The sequence below is a fragment of the Peromyscus eremicus genome, chromosome 8a (genome assembly GCF_949786415.1).
Source record: "Peromyscus eremicus chromosome 8a, PerEre_H2_v1, whole genome shotgun sequence".
NCBI lineage: Eukaryota > Metazoa > Chordata > Mammalia > Rodentia > Cricetidae > Peromyscus > Peromyscus eremicus.
Window position 1 is genome coordinate 76,659,853 of NC_081423.1, and position 24,871 is coordinate 76,684,723.

The following is a 24,871-nucleotide window of genomic DNA, read 5'->3' on the forward strand; positions in this document are numbered from 1 at the left end:
ATCTATTGTTTTTTAAATTTTACTTAAGTCCAATGGAGTAAATAGTGACTTCAAATCAGCAAACATCAGTGTCAAACTACCAAGGAAGTGGCAGTATTATTAAAGTGGCTACTTTTTATGGTGTTATTTTATTTGTACTGAAATGTGATTTTATTTGTATGTTAATAAATAAAGTTGTCTGGGGGTCAGGGCTAATAGCAAGCCACAGCAGAAGCTGAGCAGTGGTGGTGCACGCCTTTAATCCCAGCACTTGGGAGGCAGAGCTAGGCAGATCTCTGTGTGTTCAAGCATACAGCCAGCATGGAGACACACACCTTTAATCTCAATACCAACCACAGAAGATCTGGAGGTCTGTATAGATGGGCAGTGATGAGGAAGTCATGTGGTTGGGTTTACAACCAATGAGAAGGCAAAATAGAAAGTCAATAAAAAGGACAAATACACAGGATGTAAGGTCTCTTGCTGAGGAGGACAGCAGCGGCACTGAAGGGTAAGGTTTTTAGCTCTTAGCTTTTGCTCTAACCTCTTGGGCTTTTTAACTTTACAATTGGCTCTGTGTTTCTTAACAAGACGGTTACATCTACAACTTTTCCTTGATTTGACATTCTAAAAAAAAAAAAAATTAAAGCTTTCTGGGGAAAAATAATCATTATTATACAAACTACAAAACACACACACACACACAGTTTTTATTCCTTGGATGAATTTTTCTGCTAGTGACACATTTATGGGAGAAAAAAAAATGCAGTTAGATAATGAGGATGGGTTAGGCTGAACACGCTATAATTAAAGAATAAATTCTTTACATAACTGTAGAATTGGGAATACATATTATTCTCTTCACATTTTCTTTCTTTTTTTTTTTTTCTGGTTTTTCGAGACAGGGTTTCTCTGTGTAGCTTTGCGCCTTTTCTGGAACTCACTTGGTAGCCCAGGCTGGCCTCGAACTCACAGAGATCCGCCTGGCTCTGCCTCCCGAGTGCTGGGATTAAAGGTGTGCGCCACCACCGCCCAGCTCTCTCGTCACATTTTCAAAAGCAGTTTATCGTGTATCCGACTTTTAAACATAAACAATACCTACCTATACAACAGGGCCTTGCCTTGCTCATTCCCCAAGGCAAAGTATCCACCTCTGGGAGAAAAATCCATGGTTTGAACACGAGAAACAGCACTCTTTTTAAAAACCGGAAAGTTAGAAAACACTGTACAGGAAGGAAGATGAACCTGCAGGAAAGTGTAAAAAAATCTTACATTACAAAAACTAGGAACTATCTTTCTTCAATTTTTCATTCCATTCTATCCTGATATAAAACACAGGTCACTTGACTGTGGCATACATGGAAGTACTGTTCCATAAATGTAGCCAAGTAGTCCATAACTAAATCTGGGTGTCTGTGTCACGCATGCTCACATGTGTGAGTGTGAGCAGTCTGCATGGAGGTCAGATGACAAGCTCCAGTGTCAGTGTCAGTCACTGCCTTCTACCTTGTTGGAGACAGTCTCCTACCCCACAGATACTCCTGCACCCAGGGCCATCTCCCACAGAGTCTGGAATGAGTTCTGGGGGTTTGAATTCAGGTCTTCACACTTGCATGGCAAAGACATTACTCACCAAGTCATCTCTAGCTTTGTTTCTTTAAGTTTTTCATCATTGGGAAATTTTTGTTTTTTGTTTTTTCTTTTTAAACTTGACAGTACTCTCCATTTTCTGTTTTATGGTCACTGGTGATCTGTCAGTGGTTTTTAATGCATTTTAAGTATATTTCTACATTTTTCATTTTGGTGTAACCATTACAACAGCTTAGTTTCTCCTCTCTCAGTGGTACTACATAGATCCTAAGTCCTCAGGAATAGGCTGTTCAATAAAATCCCCAAATAAAACTGGAAGAGACTGTCTAAAGCACAGATGCACAAACAGCAACACAAAAGCATGCATGAAAAAGGACAGACAGCATGACTCATGCTGAAAGATAGACAACTCCTCCAGTATTCCTGAACTCAAGATACCAAAACAGGGAAGATACCTGAAAAAGATTTCAGAAGCTTAAGCAAAAGACGATGAGAGAGCCAGCCAGGCACAACAGAGCATGCCCTTAACCACAGTAGTACTGAGGAGACAGAAGCAGGCAGATCCCCTTGAGTTTGAAGTCAGCCTGGTGTACAACGAGTTCCAGGCCAGCCAGGGAAACGTGGTGAGATCATGTCTTTAAAGAAAAAAAAAAAACAAAAACAAAAACAAAAACAAAAAAAAACAGAAAAGTATCACCAACAGATTTGACCAAGTAGAAGAAAAATATCAAGAGTAGAGGACAAGGCTGACAAAACACTACACTCAAACATCTATAAAGAAAATAAGTAGCTGGGCAGTGGTGGCGCACACCTTTAATCCCAGCACTCGGGAGGCAGAGCCAGGCAGATCTCTGTGAGTTCAAGGCCAGCCTGGTCTACACAGCGAGATCCAGGACAGGCACCAAAGCTACACAGAGAAACCCTATTGGGGGGGGGGGGGGGAGCAAAGTAAGGAAGTACAACAATAACACTCAGATACAGGGGGGCTAAACAGTTGGCTTAGGGGAAAAAAGCATTGTCTGCTTTTGCAGAGAATCTGGTTTCAGTTCCCAGCACTAACATGGTGTCTTACAACAACTCCAGTTCCAGGAGACAGATACCCTCTTCTGACCCTCACAGACACCAGGCATGCATATGGAACATACATGCAGGCAAAAGACTCATACACATAATTTTTTTTTAAATTCATATATGAGCCAGGCAGTGGTGGTGCACGGCCTTAATCCCAGGCACTTGGGAGGCAGAGCAGGCAAAGACAGGTGGATCTCTATGAGTTCGAGAATAGCCTGGTCTACAAATTTGAGTTCCAGAACAGCCAGGGCTACACAGAGAAACTCTATGTCTCAAAAAACAAAACAAACACACAAAAAAAATTCAGATATGATCAAGAGGGCAAACCTAAAACTGCAAGCAGAGAAAAGCCAAGGATAAACTCAGCATAGAGAATCTATCCATCAGACATGAGGCGCAGAGAGTACCAGCTGGACAGACAGGGCCCATGGGCTCTGGACAGATATGCTGCATAACAGAGGCAAGAGCTTAGCCTCTTCTTCACCCTGTCAAATAAGCCCTGGACAGCTGTATAACAAATAGTACAGAATCTAAGCAAGGCAATGGCAGTGCATGCCTGTAATCCCTGCATTTGAGAGGTGCAGGAATTCAAGGCTAGCCTGTGCTACAGGCAACCTTGCCTGAACAAAACAAAAAGTATAAAATATGAAATTACAATTCTGCCCTTTACTAACTGTAAATCCTCTGAAGGGCTGTGATCAACACAAAATTGTTTTGAAGAGTTCTTTGTAAATCTTTGTAAGATACACACTATTACCTAAGTTCATACTCAATGAAACATATATATAAAGCTTTTTGTTGAGGGAACAAAATAAAAATAAGCCTTTGTAAGCCAGTGTACACGTAACAGTAGCATAACTCAATATTGCTACTCAAAGTTGGACAAAATCTGTATACCTGAGTCTAAGAACAAATAACTGTTAAGTGAAGAAATTGGTTCTGAGGAGTAGGAAACTTCTAGAAATGAGAGTGACTTTTAAACTGAACTCTAAGGGTGAACCAAAAAGAGTTAATGTGGTCCTGAGGCTAGTATTCTCAGGAAGACTTGTAAGAGCAGCCCTTGGATGATGTCTGAGTAAACAGTGCCCTACTTTCTATGAATGATTAGGATAGTACACTTGGGCCAGGTAGTCCAAATCAGTTGTGTAAATGAAGTGATTTATGCTTAATACCTGGCTTTACTCCTGGGCACCTAGAACTCAGCAAATGCTAAGCAAAGGATGTCTACATGAACCCTCAACCCAAACTCTGGGCACTGAGTCTCGAATGAGCCTCATAGGTAGTAACACTTAGTGTGCAGTCATACTTCACGGCTGAGGTATTACATGTATCCTGTGCAACTCTATGGAAAGGGACTCACTCCTAGGCTGCTGCACACTTTACCTGTGGAGCTCTTCCCTTGGCTGATTCTGCTTAGTATCCTATGGCTGTAATAAATCTTAGCCATAATATAGCCAAATACTGGGTCCTGTATCATTCCACTAAATCATCAAAACTGAGGGTGGCCTAAGGCATTCTTGACACAGGTATTCATAATCCCTGTCTAGCTATTTGAACTGCAGCACCTTGACTTAAGTCAACTTACTTTCAAAATCTAAAAACTGCCTTCACTCCATTGAAGCTACAGGCTTTTAGAAAATAATTAAAGAACCTGTAGATAAATGAAGTGCTTTCCTTAAATATGTTCCTTAATTTATGTGCTGGAAGAAATCTCTGAAAATGAGGACCATAACTTAAGAAATGCTAACAATGAACAGCTCAGAATTTCCAATAAAACAGACACTGCAAAATTTGGTGGCTACAGGACAAAAATGCAACAACCAAATCCAAAAGCTCCCAACTAATAATTTCTGCAAAACAGAACGGAAATGACTAACCTTTTAGCATTTTGTTGCTGTTTTTGGCTTTTTAAGACAGTTTTCATGCATACCAGACCAGCTTTCAACCCGCTATGTAGCCAAGGATGACCTTGATTATGGGCATGTGTCACCTACCCGGATTTGTTTTGGTGCTGGGGATTGAACTCAGCGTCTCATGCATTACTCCAAGCAAGCACTCTACCAACTAAACCACACCTCCAGCCCAGAAATCACTCTTTAAAATAATCCAGTACTACCTTCTTGTTATCATTCACTATTTCAACATGGAATGTTAAATTATCAAGATAACAGGGAAAGGTAAAAGGAGTTATTACCAATCTGACAGCTTCTTTCATTTTTCTTGAAGCCACTGCCAAGATTTCTGTAGTGGGATTGAAGGCCAAGCAAGTGACACCAGTGACCAGGTTCATTATAGCTTTTATTGGCTTTGGGTTTGTTTGTTGGAGGCAAGAATCTTGACTGTATATGTTTACCACTCCACTCTTAGAACTGCAAAAAGAAAAGGAAATAAAACAGATTTAAAACAGTCTTTGCAACCTAGATGAACACAAACTGGTATTTGTGGGAAACAAACTGCAAAGAGCCCAAAGACTGAAGAGTTCAAGGCAAGACAAAAGCCATCCTGTCAGTGCAGCTTCAGTCTGGCTGCACTCTTAACTCTGGCAGCTTTTCAACCTACAAACTCAAGAAAGCACAGAATCTGCACTTTACTCTCTGCTGATAAATCAAAGAACAGAGCAAATGTCCACTCCAAGCCAAGTACTACTCAAGTGCTTGAGATGCAAAGCAAACTAAGGAACTGAGATATGCACTCTCCCAGAGTGCCCACTGCCTAACTTTCAGTACCACTACTTCGTGTTTGTTGTTTTGTGGTATTGGGGATTGAACCTTAGGCCTCACAAACATGCTAAGCAAGTCTATCTCCAGCCCTTTTGCCCTTTCCCTCCTAGTATAGGGTCTCACTACGTTGCCAAGCTGGCCTGAGTTTCTACCTGGGAGTAAAAGCCAGCACCACAGGCCTGGACACTGTCTACTATTCTAGTATGTGAAAGACAACTGACACTGCCCACCGACAGCTGCTGCTTTTCTTTCTACAGTAAACACCACCATTCCCTTCTGCCATTTCTAGCTCTTCTTTTTTTATTCTTTGAATGTATTTGTGGGAACTATGAAACTAGAGAACAAAGGCAGTAAAATTGTACACCTTAATTTGGCTTTCCTGGGAATATTCATTAGTTCATAATCATGGTTTATTGTTATCCACTCAGAGTTTACATTAATGTTTACCAACAAAGAAATATATCCAATACTCTTAAAAGGTAAATTAAGGGCCTACTGTTAAGTCTATCACTAACAGAATCATTCACAGATGAGAACTTTAAGCCAGGCAGGACAGTTTATGCCTGATTCAGGAGGCTCAGATAGAAAGTGGGCTACTTAATTTGGTGGTTGGGGGGGGGGGGGTGAGAGATAGGGTTTCTCCATGTAACAGCTCTGGCTGTCCTAGAACTTGCTTGTAGACCAGGCTAGCCTCGAACTCAGAGTAATCCACCTGCCTCTGCCTCCTGAGTGCTGGGATTAAAGGAATGCACCACCACCCAGCTGCTACTTGGTAAATTTAAGCCAGCCTAAAATACAATGTGAGTAACAGTTGAAACACAAAACAAAACTTTAAATACATGTTTTTTGTCTCAATGATCAGACATTCTAATGTGATGTGCACCAAGAATGAGGCACATAAAGCTGGAAGCGGAGTGTACAGCTATAATCTGAACACTCAAGAAGCTGACACAAAAGTTCAAAGGTAACCAAGTATGGTGATCTGAATAGGAATGGCCCCATAAACTCATGTGTTTGAATGCTTGGCCCACAGTGAGTGGCACTATTAGGAAGTAGTGGCCTTGTTGGAGGAAGTGTTTCATGGTGGGGTGGGCTTTGAGGTCTCCTTTGCTCAAGCTACCCTCAGTCTGACATATAGTTGCTTCTGCTGACTGCAGGTAAAGATGTAGAACTCTCAGCTCCTTCTCCAGCACCGTGTCTGCCTGCACACCGCCATGTCCCGCCATGATGATAATGGACTAAACCTCTGAAACTGTAAGCTAGCCCCAACTAAATGTTTTCCTTTGTAAGAGTTGCCACGATCATGGTGTGTCTTCACAGCAATAGAAACCATAACTAAGACACCAGGGCTACATGGAAGACTCCAACTTGCTCCTCCTCCACCCCTAAAAAAGTAAACTAATTAAACATGGTACAAATAATCCACAGATAACTTAAAACTGGCCCTAGTGACTTATAGCAAAGAACAACCAACCATAAAACCAAAGTAGGTATGGTGTCCCATGCCTATAATCCCAGCACTTAGGAGGAGATAAAAGCAGAGGGAACAAGAGTGCAAAGTCAGTCATCTCAGCTACATAGCAAGTCTGAAGCCAGGTTGGGATACATGAGAGTCTGTCTCAAGAAAATTAAACAAAGACACAAAACTAAAACAAAGGTACATGTAACAAACAAAATGTTAAAATGTCCAGAATACAAGAGACAATGTCATGCTAAAGCCAAGTATTTATAACCTGAATGAGACAAAATCTCAACTAGTACTGCTGGAAGCCTTGCTCCAGATGGGTTCAATGACCAGGGATGGATGTATGAAGTTGGCGCCAAGAAGAGATTGTGACTACCTATTGTTCAAACAAGTGGCCCCAGATAGCCTAGGCTATTTTTATTTATACAGTTTCAGTGGTTTGCATGAAGGTTTTACTTCCTTAGTTTCTAAAAATGATTACAGTAAGTACCAGTTTGTTCCTTGCTTCTTTCCCCTTCTGTCCCCCAGCTTTTTCACCAGTAGCCATTACCTTTTCGATCTATATCTCTCCTGTTAGAAGCATAAGCAGCCTTGCAAGCTACAAAGGAGCTTTTCTAAGTAGGCACACTTACAGGTAGAACAGTGTGCCCAGCTGGCAGCATAGGCAGTTACAGCATTATGCAGGGTGAGACAGTTTTGTCTCTAATGGTTAACATTTACATATGGTAGAGTCTGGGTTCTCACAGTCAACTCACCAGCCATAGCTGGATCAATCCATTCTACATTCTGTACTACTCTATCTCCTCTGGGGATATACCAAGTATTTCCATTTATCCTTTAGGCAACATAACTGGAAACTTACTCTTAACTGTTCATCCCTTGTCCTTACATCCATCTCTCTTAACTTAAGGTATTGGCACAGTTATTATAAATGAGGGAACTGTAGGTTTTTATGATTCTGCCTCATTCCCTGTTCCTAGACTGTTCCCATTAACTCCTGATATCTGTTTATTAACAATTCTCAAAGATTAGTGGTTAAAAATCATTCTTTCCAGAACAGTTATGCAAATATGTAGTATTAAACTTCATGACCTACTGTGACTCATTCAGGCCAGCAGTATGGCTAGCATAGTAAAAGCAAGGAGAGCAGGTAGCACATATGCTCCTGGGGTCATGCCCGGAATTATGCAGCCAGCTGTCCACAGGTTTTTGTCAAGTGGGTCAGGGTCTTCAGGGCCTTGCCACAAGGACAGCCATTCATGCTATTCTCAGACATTATTCCCCAAAGAAATCAAATGGCTCCCGTCATAGTACCAATATCAAGCCAAATCAGATGCTAGAAGTGTATGACAAGAATTTTAAAAAGAACATAATAGCGCATGCCTGTAGTCTCAGCTACCCAGGATAGGAAGATAACATGAGCCAGAGACAAGCCTGAGCAAACAAAGAGACCCCAAAAAGTCAACTGTGGGAGCATACATCTATCTCAAATCTCAAGAGCATGAGACAGGAGGCTCTCAAGCTTGAAGCCAGCCTATATGAGAAAGCAAGAACTGCTGTGGGATGGTCTGTATGTCAAGTGTGTTGCTGATTGGTCAATAAATAAATCACTGATTGGACAGTGGCTAGGCAGGAAGTACAGGCGGGACAAGGAGGAGAATAAAGCTGGGAAGTGGAAGGCTGAGAGAGAGACACTGCCAGCCGCCACGATGACAAACAGCATGTGAAGATGCCGGTAAGCCACAAGCCACGTGACAAGGTATAGATTAATAGAAATGGATTAATTTAAGCTGTAAGAACAGTTAGCAAGAAGCCTGCCACAGCCATACAGTTTGTAACCAATATAAGTCTCTGTGTTTACTTGGTTGGGTCTAAGCGGCTGTGGGACTGGCAGGTGAGAGAGATTTGTCCTGACTGTGGGCCAAGCAGGAAAACTCTAGCTACAAAGAACCTGTCTCTTTTAAAAAGTTAAGACATAACTACATATGTCATACAGACCCTCAAACAAATAAGTAAGCACAAATACCAAAGACTGATTTCTACCAGTTCTTTCAGTCACCTTTCTTTATTGTCCCCAAGGCTGATTCCAATCTACTTATAGAAACTCACTCATCTTACTCCTACAAACATCAATTGTCCCCCTCCAAACAACCTTTGTATTTATTATAAGCTAATCATGACTAAAGTCAACAAATTTCTAATCACCTGATAGAAAACTGATTAGAGAACATGAAACAAGTGAAACATGATGATATACACCTATAATACCATAACTAGGGAGGTGAAGGCAAGAGGATCAAGAATTCAAGGCCAGCCTCAGCTAGCAAGTATGAGGCTAACCTGGGATACCAGAGAACCTATCTCAAATCACCCTTTACTCCCAGCACTTAGTAGGCAGAGGCAGGTGGATCTCAGTGAGTTTGAGGCCAGCCTGGTCTACAGAACGAGTTCCAGGACAGCCAGGGCTACACAGAGAAACCCTGTCTCAAAAAACCAAAAACAACAACAAAAAACCATTTAAATCTGATTGCTTCTACATCACAAATGCTGAGATTATAGGCATGTACCATATCACGCCAGTCTCCAAAGCTATTCAAATGACAATGTAAAGTAAAAGAACTCTCTTTACAAAAGTATTCTTGGCTATTCTATCACAGCAAAGTTGTAAATAGAAAGCATGCACTTAAGAACTACATCGAGTTGGCAGACAGTAATAGGAGTTCTGAGATCAAAGGAATCAAGTGCCAGGAGCACAGACCAGAAAAGATTCCAGCTTCTCCCCGCTCCACCCTGAATCTACAACACCACCTATCAGATGATATCAGGAATTCTAACAAGGGTTAAAGCTTTTCTTAACAGATTTAACTATAACATAAAAATGATCTCTGGCCAACAACATGAGAATTCAATTACACTGAAGAGCAATTAAAATGAGTTTCAATTTCTAGTATTAGATTTTTTGCTCAGACCCTTCAAACTGGAGTAATAAAGAGTGAAACAAAAGAGAAGGCAAGGACCACAAAAATACTAACTGCACTGACTTCACAAATATGAAACAAGGTCATTTTTGTACACTCAACCTTGCCTGACACAGGAAGAGCAGTTCTACTCAAAAATCACTCGTATCAAGCACTTTGTCAGTCCTGCTAATCGGGAGCTGTTGCAAACTGCGTATTACTCTGGCAAAGCTTATCTAGTGCTGAGATGCATCTCTCTACAGCTACAGCATGTGCTGACTAGCAACAAAGGAAAGGCAATCACACTGAGAGCTGCCTGTCAGTACCCTACCACCTAAGGAATACCAGTTGTCTCCAGCTCTCCAGCTCAGTTCTATTGGCCTTCCCAGGCTCCAAACCTGCTGGGGATATTCACAAGCAGTTTCCCAATTTTAATGTTAAAGAAGTATGCTGCATATCTAGACACCTAGACCCCTTAACTTCCCACTCAGGGAATACCTAACTATAACTTCTTTACAGCTCAATTGTGTTTGGTCTAAGGTCAGACAACATCTTGAATTACCAAAATTACGGATGCTAACAAGATTTTGTAAGTTAGGTTAGAACCACCACTAATTATGCAATTCCCTCCTTCTACCTACATTTTTAAGATCAGATAGTCATCTTTTCTCAAGTATAAACCATTTTTTCCACTAATAACCCAATAACATGTTTTATAAAATCTTAAGTGCCTACTGTGATAGTTTAAATAACAATGACCCCCACAGGTTCATATATTTGAATGCTTAGTCATCAGGAAGTGGCACTACTTGAGAAGGATTAGGAGGTGTGGCCTTGTTGGAGGAAGTGTGTCACTGGGGGTGGGCTTTTTGGTTTCAAAAGCCCAAGCCTGGCCCAATGGGTCTCCCTTCCTGCTGCTGCCTATGGATCTGGATGTAGAACTCTCAGCTTCTTCTCCAGCACCATGTTTGTCTGCATGCCACCATGATCCCTGCCTTGATAATAACAGACTAAATTTCTGAAATGATAAGTAAGCCCCAATTTAATGCTTTCTTTTTATAAAAGTTGCTGTGATCATGGTGTCTGTCTCTCTTCACAGGAAAAGAACAGTGGCTAAGACAGCTACCATACTAACAAATGATATTTCCAAAGAATATGTTTTTGATTTACACTACACTTAAAAGGACTTAAGAGATTTAAATCCAAAGTTGAATTACTATACTTCCTCATCAATGGCAAGAAGCTAAATACACTAAGATACTAAGATAAAAACCTTGCCATGATCAAATGAGTATTCTAAACTCAGGAAAATATACAATGATTTAAGGTAGTCTAGTTTCTTCTTTCTAAAAAGCAAACTGCCATTATTAATAAATGATACATCAAGACCATTTTACAAAAAAGGCTCAGCTGAGTTTACTGATTTCATAATTCTAAGTTGTCAGTAAAGCTATGTACCATCTAGTGTATTTAACTGCAAACCATTTTCTCATTGGCACGATGTGATTCTCTTCACTCACCCACAAGCCACATACTGTCCATTCTTTGACGTAGCAATGCTTAATCCATATAAACTGCCTTCATCAAGAAATCTGTTAACACACTTCCTCGAATTCACATCCCACACATAAACTTCTCCATTCCCTGAAAGTCAAAGCCAAAGAAGAGTTCAGCTAATCTTGCTTTAAAAAGCAAGTGGACTTACCACTTTTAATCACTCTTTAACAACACAATGAACTCAACCCTATTTCCAAAAAACTAAAAACATTTCAAACATATACAAAAGTTCATAGGTCATTAAAAAAAAAGTATCCTTAGATTTAAAAGTGAAAAAAAAAAAATCACACATTTGAGTTGATCTCCCAAGTAAAAAGTGCTATATTCCACTAAATTATTAGAGCTAATATATAAAAAGGGAAAAAAATACCAACAAGCGTTAGAGTATCTAGTATATATAAGGCTAGACAGTGTAGATAAGCCAACTTTTAATGATGGTAAAGAAAATAAATGAACTAATCCACGCCACAAAACGTTTATAATTTAACTAAGAAGTCATACACTGTTTCAAGTCATTTACAAATTATGAATATTAAAGGTAAGCAATGAGCACATATTAATCTGGAGAATTAATGTGGGCAAGATAAAAGATATTATATACAAGAAATGACAAATATTTCTATGATGGAAACAGCCATCTAATTCCCAAAATTGATCAATTCTTTTTCTTGTTCCTACAGCACCTTCCCATCCTATGATACTTATTTTTTTCTATTATAATATTACCTCATTCACCTCAAAGATGGCTCCTCACTCCCCGTCATCCCTTCCTTTTCTGTAGATACTGATCCAAGGTTTGCCTTTCCATGTACAACCTTATGCTCCCAAAGACAATTCAGCAAAACTCATTTTAACCATCTCCTTGAAAACTGACCCACATTGGAGTAAGGGTACACATAGCAAGCATGTTAACACTGTGTATCAGATAGTTAACCCCTCATTGTTATTAGTTTTTAACTGACCTGGCAAATGAGAGAAAATAAGTACTAAATATATCTGATTTTCTTACTAAAACAGTAAGTAGAAAACCAAGCATGGTTTATTTTTTTTATAAAATTTGAAACATAAATACATCCAAACTTACCAGAAGAAGTATATATCCTTTTACTATCAGAAGAGAATGTGGATGCTGCAATTCTTCCATTAATCTTCATGCTACCAATTAGTTCTTTGGTCTAAGAATAATTATTTACTAGATGTTAGAAGGCTGTTATCTTTCTTCCAGAAAGCATCTGACTCTAACTTTTGTTTATTAATTTTATTTTATGTGTACCACTGTTTTGTCTGCACGGATGTCTGGGCACATTTGTGCCTGTTGCCCACATAAGCCAGAAGAGGGTAACAAATCCTCCAGAACTAGAGTTACAGATGGTTGCAAATCAACACGTGAGTACGGGGAACAGAACCCGGGGCCCTCTGAAGAGCAGCCACTGCTCTTAACCACTGAGCCATCTCTCCAGCCATGACTCTATTTTTCTCATTGTCAAAAGTTTTCCCTCAACTGCCCACAATTCCCAAAGTTCTACTTGAGGTATAGATTTAAGAATACATGAGTATAAGCCTTTGATCTTATTACTCTGGAGGCACAGATAAGTGGATCTCTATTAGTTGGAGGCCAGCCAGGGCTATATAGCAAAACCCCATCTCAAAAAAAAAAAAAAAAAACAAAAAGAACACACTGAGTTCAAGACTGTCCTTAACTCTAGCCTTAATATCTAATGGAAGAATTAAGAAGCAACTAAATGTTTCACCTTCATTGACAGCAAATGAGAAAACCCAGCAATGCCACTTATGAGCAAGAAGGATCCATCTGGGGAGACTTCAAAACGCTTCACTATTTTCTCTTTCAAACCTAAGAAAGGAGATGAAACGATAGATTTAATGACTTTTAAGAAGTTTACCCTTATCAGTCGGCGGTGGCGCACACCTTTAATCCCAGCACTCGGGAGGCAGAGCCAGGCAGATCTCTTTGAGTTCGAATCCAGCCTGGTCTACAGAGCGAGATCCAGGATAGGCACCAAAACTACACAGAGAAACCTGGGGGGGGGGGTTGACCTTCTATTAACCATTAAGTTCCCTTACCTTTTTTTTTTTTAAAGATTTATTTATTTATTATATATACAGTATTCCGCCTGCATATATGCCTGCAAGCCAGAAGAGGGCACCAGATCTCATTACAGATGGTTGTGAGCCACCATGTGGTTGCTGGGAATTGAACTCAGGACCTCTGGAAGAGCAGCCAGTACTCTTAACCTCTGAGCCATCTCTCCAGCACCCCCCTTACCTTTTAAAATGTTTACAAGCTACAAATTAAGCAAAACCCAAGCTTTGAATAATTCTGATTGCATGTAACATCAAAAAGAACCCAAATGTTCATTTCAAAATGGTTGCAACTTCATCTTGGTTAACATTCAACAGGTCAGCTCTCCAAACAGTAATCAACTAATTTGCCAAATGTAAGCAGTGATACTCTAACCAAAAAGACTATTTAGATTGTTGTTGCATAGATCATTAACAGAACGGAAACCCACCGGCAATAGAGATGGCCAAACTATCTGGTTGCCATCTATGATGAATGGGAAAATAATCTTTAATTTTGTACTTTAAAAGTATAAACTCCTAACTTTCAAGTGCATTTAAGAATTGATTAGGGGGCTGGAGAGATGGCTCAGAGGTTAAGAGCACTGACTGCTCTTCCAGAGGTCCTGAGTTCAATTCCCAGCACCCACATGGTGGCTCACAATCATCTGTAATGAGATCTAGCACCCTCTTCTGTATACATAATAAATAAATCTTTAAAAAAAAAAAAAAAGAATTGATTAGGTTCTCATGATGGCATGCATACATGTAATTGAGAGTCTGTTCACCCATTTAAAAATCCTTTCACATTGACCCTATCAGAATGCTAAGAGCCAAGTTACTCATAAAGTGATCTATAGAAAGGACATATAAAAATGGTAAAAATGGCTAACTAAAGGTAAGGGAAGGAGGTGACCAGGGAGGAGAATAGATTTCCCATTATCGTTCATTTGTACATACTGGGGGGGAGGGGAGAGGGCAGTGTGCTTTTCAAATCCAGGACAGCCTTTAACTCACTATGTAGCCAAGGATGACTCTGATATAATCCTCCTGCCTCAAGTGCAGGGATTACAGGCATGTACCCCCACACCTGCTGGCTTTCTGTATCATGCAAACATGCTGCCTAGTCAAAAAAAAATTTTTTTTTTTTTTTTTTGGTTTTTCGAGACAGGGTTTCTCTGTGTAGCTTTGCGCCTTTCCTGGAACTCACTTGGTAGCCCAGGCTGGCCTCGAACTCACAGAGATGCGCCTGGCTCTGCCTCCCGAGTGCTGGGATTAAAGGCATGCGCCACCACCGCCCAGCCAAAAAAAAAAAAAAAAAATTTAATTCAAGCTGCTCAGGTGCCACTACTGATTAGACCAGAAGGACATTTTTTAAAAAATGTGGTAAAAAGCCTTTATTCTATAAGGAAGTGCTTGGTGAGGCTCCTTCAGACTACCTCTAACTGCTTAAGTTATAAGCCCTGATAGGTTAATGGAACATAAAATCTGAATCAATTCTGTTTTCATTTTTCAACAAGCATAGAAATTTCCCACCTTAATGAAATATCCTAAATTTCTCGAAGTATTTTCATAGGGCTAGGGATATAGCTCAGTGGTAAAGTACCTGCCTGGCAGGATCAAGGCCCTGGGTTAAATCCTCAGCATAGCAAATAAATTTCTCAAGTATTGTAGTTTTGTTTTCTTTTGCTTTCTTCTTCTATCCTGAGTTATAAAGACAGAACTCAGGCCATCAAACTTGAGCAGCAAGCAGTACCTTTACCTGCTAAGCAATCCCATAGAGCCTGCTTTGTTTTTCGGTTGTTTTTAAATGTGTATGGGAGTTTTGCCTACATGTATGTCTGTGCACCATGTGTGTGCAGCACCCTTAGAGGCCAGAAAAGGGAGTTGGATCCCTTGGAACTGGGCTTACAGATGGTTTTGAGCCATGGGTATGAGGAATTGCAAATACAGGAGCTATCAAAGTAAGTTTTGTTTCAATATAAGGCATCAGGAAACAAGAAAGAATTGACTAGAAACACTGAAGATAAACATAAATGCCTCTTTAATTTGGTCTTAATCACTGTCACCCATTAACAGGAATACAGCTACACAAGTACAACAGGAAGACTGCCAGTGACCCATGCATGGCCTGTGCCAACACTTTGGCCCAAGTATGTTAAGCCAGCCAACATCATTATGTTGGAGCCCAGTAGGTTTCCTAGTGGCTGTACCCAGCAGGATTGCATAAGAGGTTAAATGGACCACAGGCCTGGGTACCAGGTGACTGTAACTAGCAAGGGGAAGTCTTTTGCTCCACCCCTTGGCATTGTTATAAACAGACCTATGGAATAAAGTTCTGGGCCGGTGGATAAGGATCCAGGCTCACCCAAGTCTATCCTGTGTTTTCTCTCTCCCTCTATTTCTAACTAAGTCTCTTATCCCTCATTCTTCAAGAGTTCCTGGGGTAAGTAAGTGTGGGAGCTGGTCCACCACATCATTATAGTGGCTTTTGTTTCCCAAAGGAATCATGAAGGTGTCACTTGTATTTTCAGGTAACATAAGCAGAACAATACAGAGAAAAAATGGTTAAGAGAGTAGGTAAATATATCACCTGATGAAAATAGCTCATTTTGGTTTTGCCTAGGTTGTTCTTTAAAATGCATTACATAAGTACTTCTCAAAAATGTTTTGTATCGAAAAACCAAAAAAAAAAAAATGTTTTGTATCAAATATAAATCAACATTTAAAATAAACAACATTAGAATTAAAGTATACAATGCCCAGCTATCAGAGCAGTGAAACAAGTTATCCAAGAAGTAGAAGCCAGGTCTTCTATACCCCTAGCTAATATTCTTTCTACCACCTCACCTGCTACCATTAAAGCCAAGTATGAGGGGGATAAAGAGGTGATGGTTCACCCAATTAAGAGTACTGGTTAATCTTCCAAAGGACCCAAGTTCAGTTCCTAGCACCCACATGGTAGCTCACAACCATCTGTAACTCCAGTTCCAGGGAATCAGACACCCTCTTCTAACATCTGCAGCTACCAGGTTATATATGTGGTGTCCATACTCGAAAGAAAGGAAAGAAAGGAAAGAAAGGAAAGAAAGGAAAGAAAAGAAAGAAAGAAAGAAAGAAAGAAAGAAAGAAAGAAAAAGAAAGGAAAGAAGAGAAGGAAAGAAAGAAAGAAAGAAAGAAGAAAGGAATTAATTTTAAATAAAGGGGAGGGGCTACAGTGGTAGTTCAGCTGCTAAGAGCACTTGTTCTTACAGAAGACCCAAGTTCAGTTCCCAGCACCTAGTAGAGGAGCATAACCATCTCTATCACTCTAGTTCCAGGGGATCCAACATCTTTTGACCTCTGCGAGTACCAGGTAGGTACATAGTACAATACATATATGCAGGCAAAACTCACGTATGTATAAAATAAAATAATCTTAAAAAAAAAAAAACTTTTTAAATAAAGTATTAGGGGCTAGGGTTTAGCCCAGTGATAAAATCCTAGCCTACAAGCACTTGGCCCCCAACACACAAAAAATAAAAATAACAAAGACGAAAGAAAAATCACTTAATTAACAAGGACAAATAAAGCCAAGCAATAGCATCTGTGGTCTAGAAGAAATGTATACTTATAAATTATGAGCCTACTCTAAGTGCTTAACTAGAGTCAGTTCACTAGCTTCATTCAAGCATACTTCCTCAACACAAGACAACTCTCAAATACTATTAACTGAACAAACTCTTACTTTTAAGAATACTGTGAAGAGGGGCTGGAGAGATGGCTCAGCAGTTAAGAGCACTGTTTGCTCTTCCAGAGGACCTGGGTTCAATTCCCAGCACCCACATAGCAGTTCACAACTGTCTGTAGTTCCAGTTCCAGGGGATCTGACACCCTCGGACAGACATGTGAGCAGACAAAACACCAATGCATATAAAATAAAAATAAATAATTTAAAAAATTTTTAAAAAAGAAAAAGTACTATAGAGAGCTGGGTGTGATGGTACATGCTTTAATCCCAGGATTTGGGACGCAGAGACAGTGAATCTGTGAATCTGAGGGCCATCAGGGATACACAGTGAGACTGTGCACACACACATCTGGGATTAAAAAGAGTAGTTATAAATACTGGTAAATTCAGGTTGAGAGAAGTTGTAAAATAAGAATGATCGACTCTGTGTACAAAAGAAGTCTTACCTCTCACTTGATGTACAGGAATTAACTTGCCAGCTAGCATATCATAGACATAAAGAACCTTGCTGTGCATACTTGTGGCTAAAAGCTCCTCTCCATTAGCACTGAAACAAGCCTTAAAGATTGGAAACTTTTCCAAATAGATGCTCTGGATTTTAGGATTTGTTTTGCCATCAACCTGTAAGAAAGTACAAATGGTTTCTTTGGTTATTTCCACAGAGCCTGTGTTCTGGTAGTGAACACTTTTCACTACATGACTTCATTTAGAAATTCACACCTGAAATAGTGAGATGGCATTATCTACCCCAGAGACCATCACCACCTGTGCACCAGGATGGAACTGCACTGATGAGATCCGAGCAGTGGTAGGCCGTTCAGCATTGGCAGGCCGGCAGTTCTTCATCTGTGGAAACACAAAGCTGGAATTTTATCAAGTCAATTGGGTTAGCATCGCTTACAGTAGAAGTTCTCAACTTGTGAGTCATAGTCCCTTTGGGGCATACAACCCTTTCACAGGGGTTATATACCATATATCCTATATATCAGATATTCATTACAATTCGTAACAGTAGCAAAATTACAGTTATGACGTAGCAAGATAAATTAAGTTTGGTGGGGGATCACCCCAACACAAGGTACTGAATTCAAGGGTTGCAGCATTAGGAAGGTTAAGAACCACTGTCTTAGAGAAAGAAGAAAAAACATTGTTTATAATGCAGAAGAACTGAACAGTTGGGCACTAGCAGTGCCTAAGGAAGGCACAGACAGAAGAAAGCAGGGACAGGGTTCAAAGGAAAGAAAGGACCCAGTATGTTTAAGAAACACAAAGGCCTGTATGGGCCTGAGATAAAGGATGTCTGAGATGAAGCTAAGGACATGGGTATAATAAGAAAGACCATGGGCTGGGCAGAGGTGGTGCACGCCTTTAATCCCAGCACTTGGGAGGCAGAGCCAGACGGATATCTGTGAGTTCGAGGCCAGCCTGGGCTACAGTGAGATCCAGGACAGGCACCAAAAACTACATGGAGAAAACCTGTCTAGAAAAAAAAGGAAGACCATGACAGAAATACAGAGGGTTTAAAAAGCAAGTAAAAGTGATATGACCTGAAACTATTTTTAAAAGCTCCCTCTAGGGGCTGGAGAAATGGCTCAGTGGTTAAGAGTATACAGTATTCCTGCAGAGGATCCAAGTTCAAATCCAAGATCTAGCACTCCTATCAAACAGCTCAAAGCCACTTGTAACTCCAGCTCCAATGATCGAATGCCCTTCTCTGGCGGGACTGGTATCTGCACTCCCATGCACATATCCCAACATACACAGGTAAGTAAATAAAAGCTCCCTCTAATATTACTATATTAAGAATAGTTCACAGGATGAGGTACGGTGGATGTGGAGAGCCAGTAGCCTAACCATTGACGCAGGCTGACTGAGATGGCGGCAGCAGGAGATTGCTCCAATGGGAATGAAAAAGAAACCAAATAGGATTCTAGAAGTACTTAAGTAGGACATACTTAAGTAGCTCTCCATCATCTCTGCAAAAGAAAAGAAAAACCTAACAAATATTAAAGCAAAACAACAACAAAACCCTAGCCCAACATACAAGCAGTATCCATACTTGCACAACTTAGGAAGCAGGATGGATTTCAGTAACTGGATAGGTCCAACTTCAACAACTCTCACCTTCAAGATGCCTCTTGGAAGAGAAGTGGATGTGGATATGAAATTCCCAGTCCTTTGCAACAAGTCATCTTCATCCTCTTCACTTTCATCTAAGTCAAATAAACCCACAGCTCATCTTTAGAATCAATCAGAAGGCCCTTTCCTAACCCAGACTTCTCTAGTTACAAATCCAACTCCCATCCTAGCTTTACAACCTCAACTGCTTTTTGAGCTGAAAATGGTAAAATCAAAACACAGTGAAAGACAAAAAGATGACACAGCACTTTACATATATGGCTAAAATTAAAGCTTAACTGGGAAGAAAACTCACACAGATGGTTACTAAGATAAAAGGAGATCAAGTTTAAATAAAGTCAGCGTTTCATTTAAAAAGAGCAACTCATAATTACAGCAAAATTAGCAACAGGGTAGACAGAGAGACAGCCTAACACCACACATGAAAAAGAAAGATCAGTGCCAGCCAACTGTGTACAAGCACCTCAATAAAAAATAACAGGATGGCTAAGCGGGTAAAGGCACTTGCCACCAAGCCTAACAACCAGTTTGATGCCCAGGCCCCACATGATGGAAAGAGAGAACTGACTGCCACAAGCCATCTGAGTTCAGGGCCAGCATAAGCTACATGAGAATCGGTCAAAAAAAAAAAAAAAAGAAAGAAAGAAAAAGAAAACAAGAAACAAATGGAAATTCTAGAACTAAAAAACACAGTAATTAAATTTAGACTCCAATGGATGTTTTTAACAGTGTCCCAAATTAGCTGACAGATCCAAAAACATCCAGACTATAGTACAGGAAAAATACAGATGGCCTGAACACTCCAGAGGCAGAGGCAGGCAAATCACTGTAAGCTCAAGGCCAGCGTGGTCCACATAGCTCACTCAGTTACCTGACAAAATCCTGTCTAAAGCATGCTTGAGTAGCATGTATCATTTCCAGGTGAAACCAATAAAAAGATGTTAAGAGCTTCCCAAGTAAGTGTAAGACTAAAGCACAGACATTTATTTAAATGTCAATTCTAAGTTTTATAACTGTGCACACAAATCAGATCTTGATGAAGCTAACTGTACTTAGCATCTAAACTCGGAGGGTCTAAACTAGAAAACATTTAATAACACAAGCTAGTCTTAAAACCTTCAGTTTTTTACGTTATCATCTGGGCTCCACTGACACACACCCCATTTCTGGATGGACAGCTAGATTAGTTAGAGGTGTCTTCAGAAGAGGCTCTGAATGAAGTATTACTCATTTCTCCTTAATCTTATGTCATAAAACAACACAGTCCTGTAAAGACAGAAACAATCCATTCCCCCTCTCATTTCCCTTACAGTAAGTAATATGCTACAGGTTTACTATCTATCCCTCATCTGAAATGCTTAGGTCAGAGGTGCTCTGGAGCACAGACTTGGAGTACCTGCATGTACATGATAAGGTAACTCAGGAATGACCCAAAGTTAAACATGAAGCCCATTTCTTTTATACCTTTTACATGTTGCCTGAAGGTGATTATAATGATACTTCTGGTAACTCTGTGCATGAAAGTTTCACAGTGTAGAATTTCCCACTCCTGGTTTCAAAAAACCAGTGCTCCAGAAGTTTCAGACTTAAGAGCTCCAAAAGTTTCAGATTCTAAAACATTTCAAGTATCAGTCTAGGGATATTGAACCTGTATTGAATAAGCCTATACTATCAAAAACAGGACTTCCCTCAGAGAAATGTCAGACTATAAAACGAACAAAAAGGAGGGAAGCTTATTTAAAACACTTCATTTTAAAAAGCTTGGGAAAGCCTCAATAAAAGTAAAAAGAAAGGGACTTACTAGCTCACAGACATCAACACTCACCATCTGAAGATTTTCTCCGCTTGCTCCCAGTCTCTGCCCAATCAGGTACTCCTCCCATCGCATGCTGGAATCTGAGAGGAAAAACAAAAATGTTGTGGTAACACTGCTGAATGTTCAGACTCTATATCGATCTTGGTACCCTTTAGAGTATACACAGAATCTCTTCCAAAATTAGTGTCTTTACTCACACAGCATGGTCCCAAACTCTCTGTACTGGAAATTCAGGAACCTCTGCCCACTGAAATCAGCATTGGCTACAGTGTACCTATATTTGTTGTTAAATTTACATCTAATTACATGGCTATCCTGTTTGTTCTTATCAGTTCATCCTAGATTTTTGGAACTATGTAGTTAATTGTGGTTATAAACTAATGCCAGAATATAGAGATACATGAAAATCACATCTAAGAGAAGTAGTCTGAAAACAAATGACTTAGAATATACAAAACCTCCTCGGGGCCGGGCAGTGGTGGCACACACCTTTAATCCCAACACTCGGGAGGCAGAGCCAGGTGGATCTCTGTAAGTTCGAGGCCAGCCTGGTCTACAGAGTGAGATCCAGGACAGGCACCAAAACCACACAGAGAAACCCTGTCTCGAAAAACAAAACAAACAAAAAAACAAAAACAAAACACCTCCTCAGTCTCATTCAGGCCCAGTGATATAGGCCTGCAATGCCAACTGCTTGCGGGGCCTAGGGAAGAGGCTATTACGTTTGAAGCCTGCCAGCATGACAGGGAATTCAAGGTGCCATCTTGGTCAACTTAGGAAGAGTTCCTATCAAAATAAAGAAGAAGGGGGGCAGGAATACAGCAGTACAGCACTTACCTAGAAAGCCCTTAAGTTTCAATCACCATAGTAATTTTTATAAAACACTAACTAGGCCAGGGATGGTAGCACACACTAATCCCAGCACTTAGAGGCTGAGACAGGAGTTTGAGGCCAGCCTAGTCTACATAGCAAGCTCCAGGATAGCCAGGACTACAGAAAGAGACCCTGTCTCAAAAAGCTCAAACATAAATAAAAAAATAAATGCTATATTTAGATTTTTATTATTAAAGTCCTAAAGTGCACAGGGCCTTGAGCTCAATCCCTAACACCACACAAGAACAGGTGTAGTGCCAAAACACCTGTAATCCCATCACTTGGAAAATGGAGACAGAAGGATCAAAGTTCAAGATCATCAACAGCTATATAGTGAGTCTGAGACCAGCCTGAGCTATAAGAGACTGAGGGTGAGGGGAACCTTTTGGGCTGGCTATCAGAAGTAATAGCACTCGACACCAAACCTAAGTTTAATCTCTGGAACCCATATGGAGGAAGGAGAGAACTGACTCTAGAAATTTGTCTGCTGACCTCTCACATACAATAGTGTACTTTTTTTTTTTTTTAACAAAAAAAAGGTAGTGAAATCAAAAAAAGTAATAAAATATGCTGGTTTAGATTATTAGTCCAGAGAACTTAATATTGACTGGTCAGCTACTAATTTCTTAGATATGACACTATAAATATGCAAGAAAATCTCCTTCATCTTGTGGTGACAGGTGCACACTGAGGAATTCAGGCAGTAAGTGACACATTATCCACAGCTTACTCTCACACAGATCCTGAAAATTCAAATACTCAAATAAATAAAGCTAATAGGGTAAAAGGATTTTTTTTAATTGAATCCAAATGTAAAATGGGTACTTACATTTTTGTAATTTTTCGTATTCTGGTGAAAGGCAAGCACTGTAGTGTTTACCAGTAACTGCAGTACTTAGTAGACTGAGGCAGGAGAACCCAGTCTTACAATGAGAGCCTTGTCTCAGAGGAAAAGGGTTTTGACAGAGTTGACTTCCATACAAATGAATGAGCACGGTACCAGTATTACTGACTATATTTAAGTGGTAGCATTTCAAGCTGTTGGTTTTTTCTTCTCCTACTTCAAATTACCTTTGTTTGTTGTATTCTCTGCCATAAACACTTGCACGAAGTAATGCCTACTTTTTCATGATATATATGTGATTATCCAAAAAGCTGTTCCAAAGAGAAACAAGTGACTGTTTATACACCTCTTGGTAAATCACAGGAAAAAGGATACTTACTCCTCCTTAAGTCTCTTTTGAAGCTTCTCTTTAGAAAGTTTACTTTCGCTGGCATTTTTCATTATATCTTTCCGAAACCGATTGTTCATCATGTCAACTCTATGAAGTACAGAACAAGCATATTTTAAATGATCCGCAAAGAGCCATCACGAAATGCTGCTGCTGCCTTTAGTATTCTGAAGAAACATTTACTAAAACAGTGAAGTTAAAGAATGTAAGATGTGGAGTGCTTTATACACATGTTCTCCATTCCTCCTCCTGAGTCTCTCGTACACTCTGGAGAGCTAACATTTACGAAAACTCATCCTAAACTATTTAGACACATTTCAGGTCACTCTCTAAAATATCCCAGGCAAGTCAAATATACAAAAAGCAAACCATCAAATACTCCTATATTTTATAAGCAAACAACAGTCTTTCTAATAAAATGCATTTTACTGTTAAAAAACAAAAGTAAAAACAATGAATCAAAGATTCAAAGATCTGACTATGTAAAACTTGAAAAGCCCTCTGCATAAGAAAGGTGAAAGAAAGCATGCACAGACCCTGGGTTCAACACATAAAAGTTTGAAATTCTTAGTATGTAAGAAATCTGAGACACTAAGATCTCTAATAAACAAAGATAATAGAGAACATGCATAATACGTACAACTAGTATCAATTTCCCTCAACACAATTTAAGTAGGGTTATTTTCCTACCATCAAACTTTAGATAGAAAAAAGTCAAACTATTAAAGTAAGTGTGCAGTATACACTCATATAATATGGTGCGCTAGCTTTATTTATGTGAAGCCTTCACTGAGTTTCAGGCACCATGCTAAAAATTCTACATGCATCATTTAATCCAAACGGCCTTCTGCTACAGTCACTATTCTGACACTCTTTTTACAAATGAAGAGGTAGATTGCAAACTTGTCCGTGGTAGTCAGGAACCATCCAGTTAGGAAGGCAAGCTAAGATCCAACTCCACTGTTACTTAAGCAGTCTATCCTGCACACAGAGACAAGGAAACGCCTTTCTCACAGCAGCAGAACTATGAACCACCCTTTCCCTACACTTCCAAATGATCTTCCATTCTTCATATACTTTCCAAGACAGTGACTTGTAAAGATCTACAGGTTAACTTTAAATTGTCCAGAGGGATTCTGAGAGGAATGAGTGACTTACATTTCCTCATCTTCATCATCTTCATCCACCCAAACTGGCTTCTTCTGAGGACGAAGCTTGTCTTCTGCTTCATCTTCCACTTCAGAGTCTTCTGAGCTTTCACGTAGTTGACCCTATGGAGACACAGCATCTTCAAGCCACTGCGATTCTCCTGTGGGGAGGTGGCAGACACCCCCACCTGAGACTGGGATGGCTTGTAGAATGTTTTGCTTTCCTGGTCTGCTGATGAAATAATGTGATGGAATACCATCGTAGCACATGCTGAAGGAGAAGGCAGGAAAGGAGATCAGAACCATCAGGGGGCAGGAGAGGCAGGATGAGCAGCCAAGGAGGGCCAAACACACTGAAAAGAAAAGACCACAGTAGACCAGGGAAAAAGGTAAGTGGACAGGTAAAGAAGAAACAGCTAAACTTCAACTATGACAGAACCCAGAGCCATCTAAAATCCCACACAACATAATCATAACAAGGATCTCTGTTCTGTGTCCTTGGTCTCAACCTCCTT

The 24,871-nt window shown here is 40.0% G+C and overlaps 2 protein-coding genes across 3 annotated transcripts in view; one reads left to right on the forward strand and one right to left on the reverse strand.

Moving 5' to 3' along the window:
* Positions 1-24,871, reverse strand: part of Utp18 (UTP18 small subunit processome component) — a 28,970-nt gene that overhangs the window by 2,106 nt on the left and 1,993 nt on the right. For both annotated transcript variants that reach the window (XM_059271532.1, XM_059271533.1), the window contains exons 2-12: positions 24,367-24,479; positions 23,200-23,298; positions 21,113-21,183; positions 19,273-19,361; positions 17,869-17,994; positions 17,595-17,769; positions 13,091-13,191; positions 12,424-12,514; positions 11,303-11,426; positions 4,835-5,009; positions 1,082-1,224 (exon numbers count right to left, since the gene is read on the reverse strand). In XM_059271532.1, coding sequence (XP_059127515.1) covers positions 1,082-1,224; positions 4,835-5,009; positions 11,303-11,426; positions 12,424-12,514; positions 13,091-13,191; positions 17,595-17,769; positions 17,869-17,994; positions 19,273-19,361; positions 21,113-21,183; positions 23,200-23,298; positions 24,367-24,479 — 1,307 coding nt within the window. The remainder of the gene's footprint in view (positions 1-1,081; positions 1,225-4,834; positions 5,010-11,302; positions 11,427-12,423; positions 12,515-13,090; positions 13,192-17,594; positions 17,770-17,868; positions 17,995-19,272; positions 19,362-21,112; positions 21,184-23,199; positions 23,299-24,366; positions 24,480-24,871) is intronic.
* Positions 24,633-24,871, forward strand: part of Mbtd1 (mbt domain containing 1) — a 68,259-nt gene continuing 68,020 nt past the window's right edge. The window contains exon 1 of the mRNA XM_059271525.1: positions 24,633-24,745. The gene's annotated coding sequence lies outside the window, so the exon portion shown is untranslated. The remainder of the gene's footprint in view (positions 24,746-24,871) is intronic.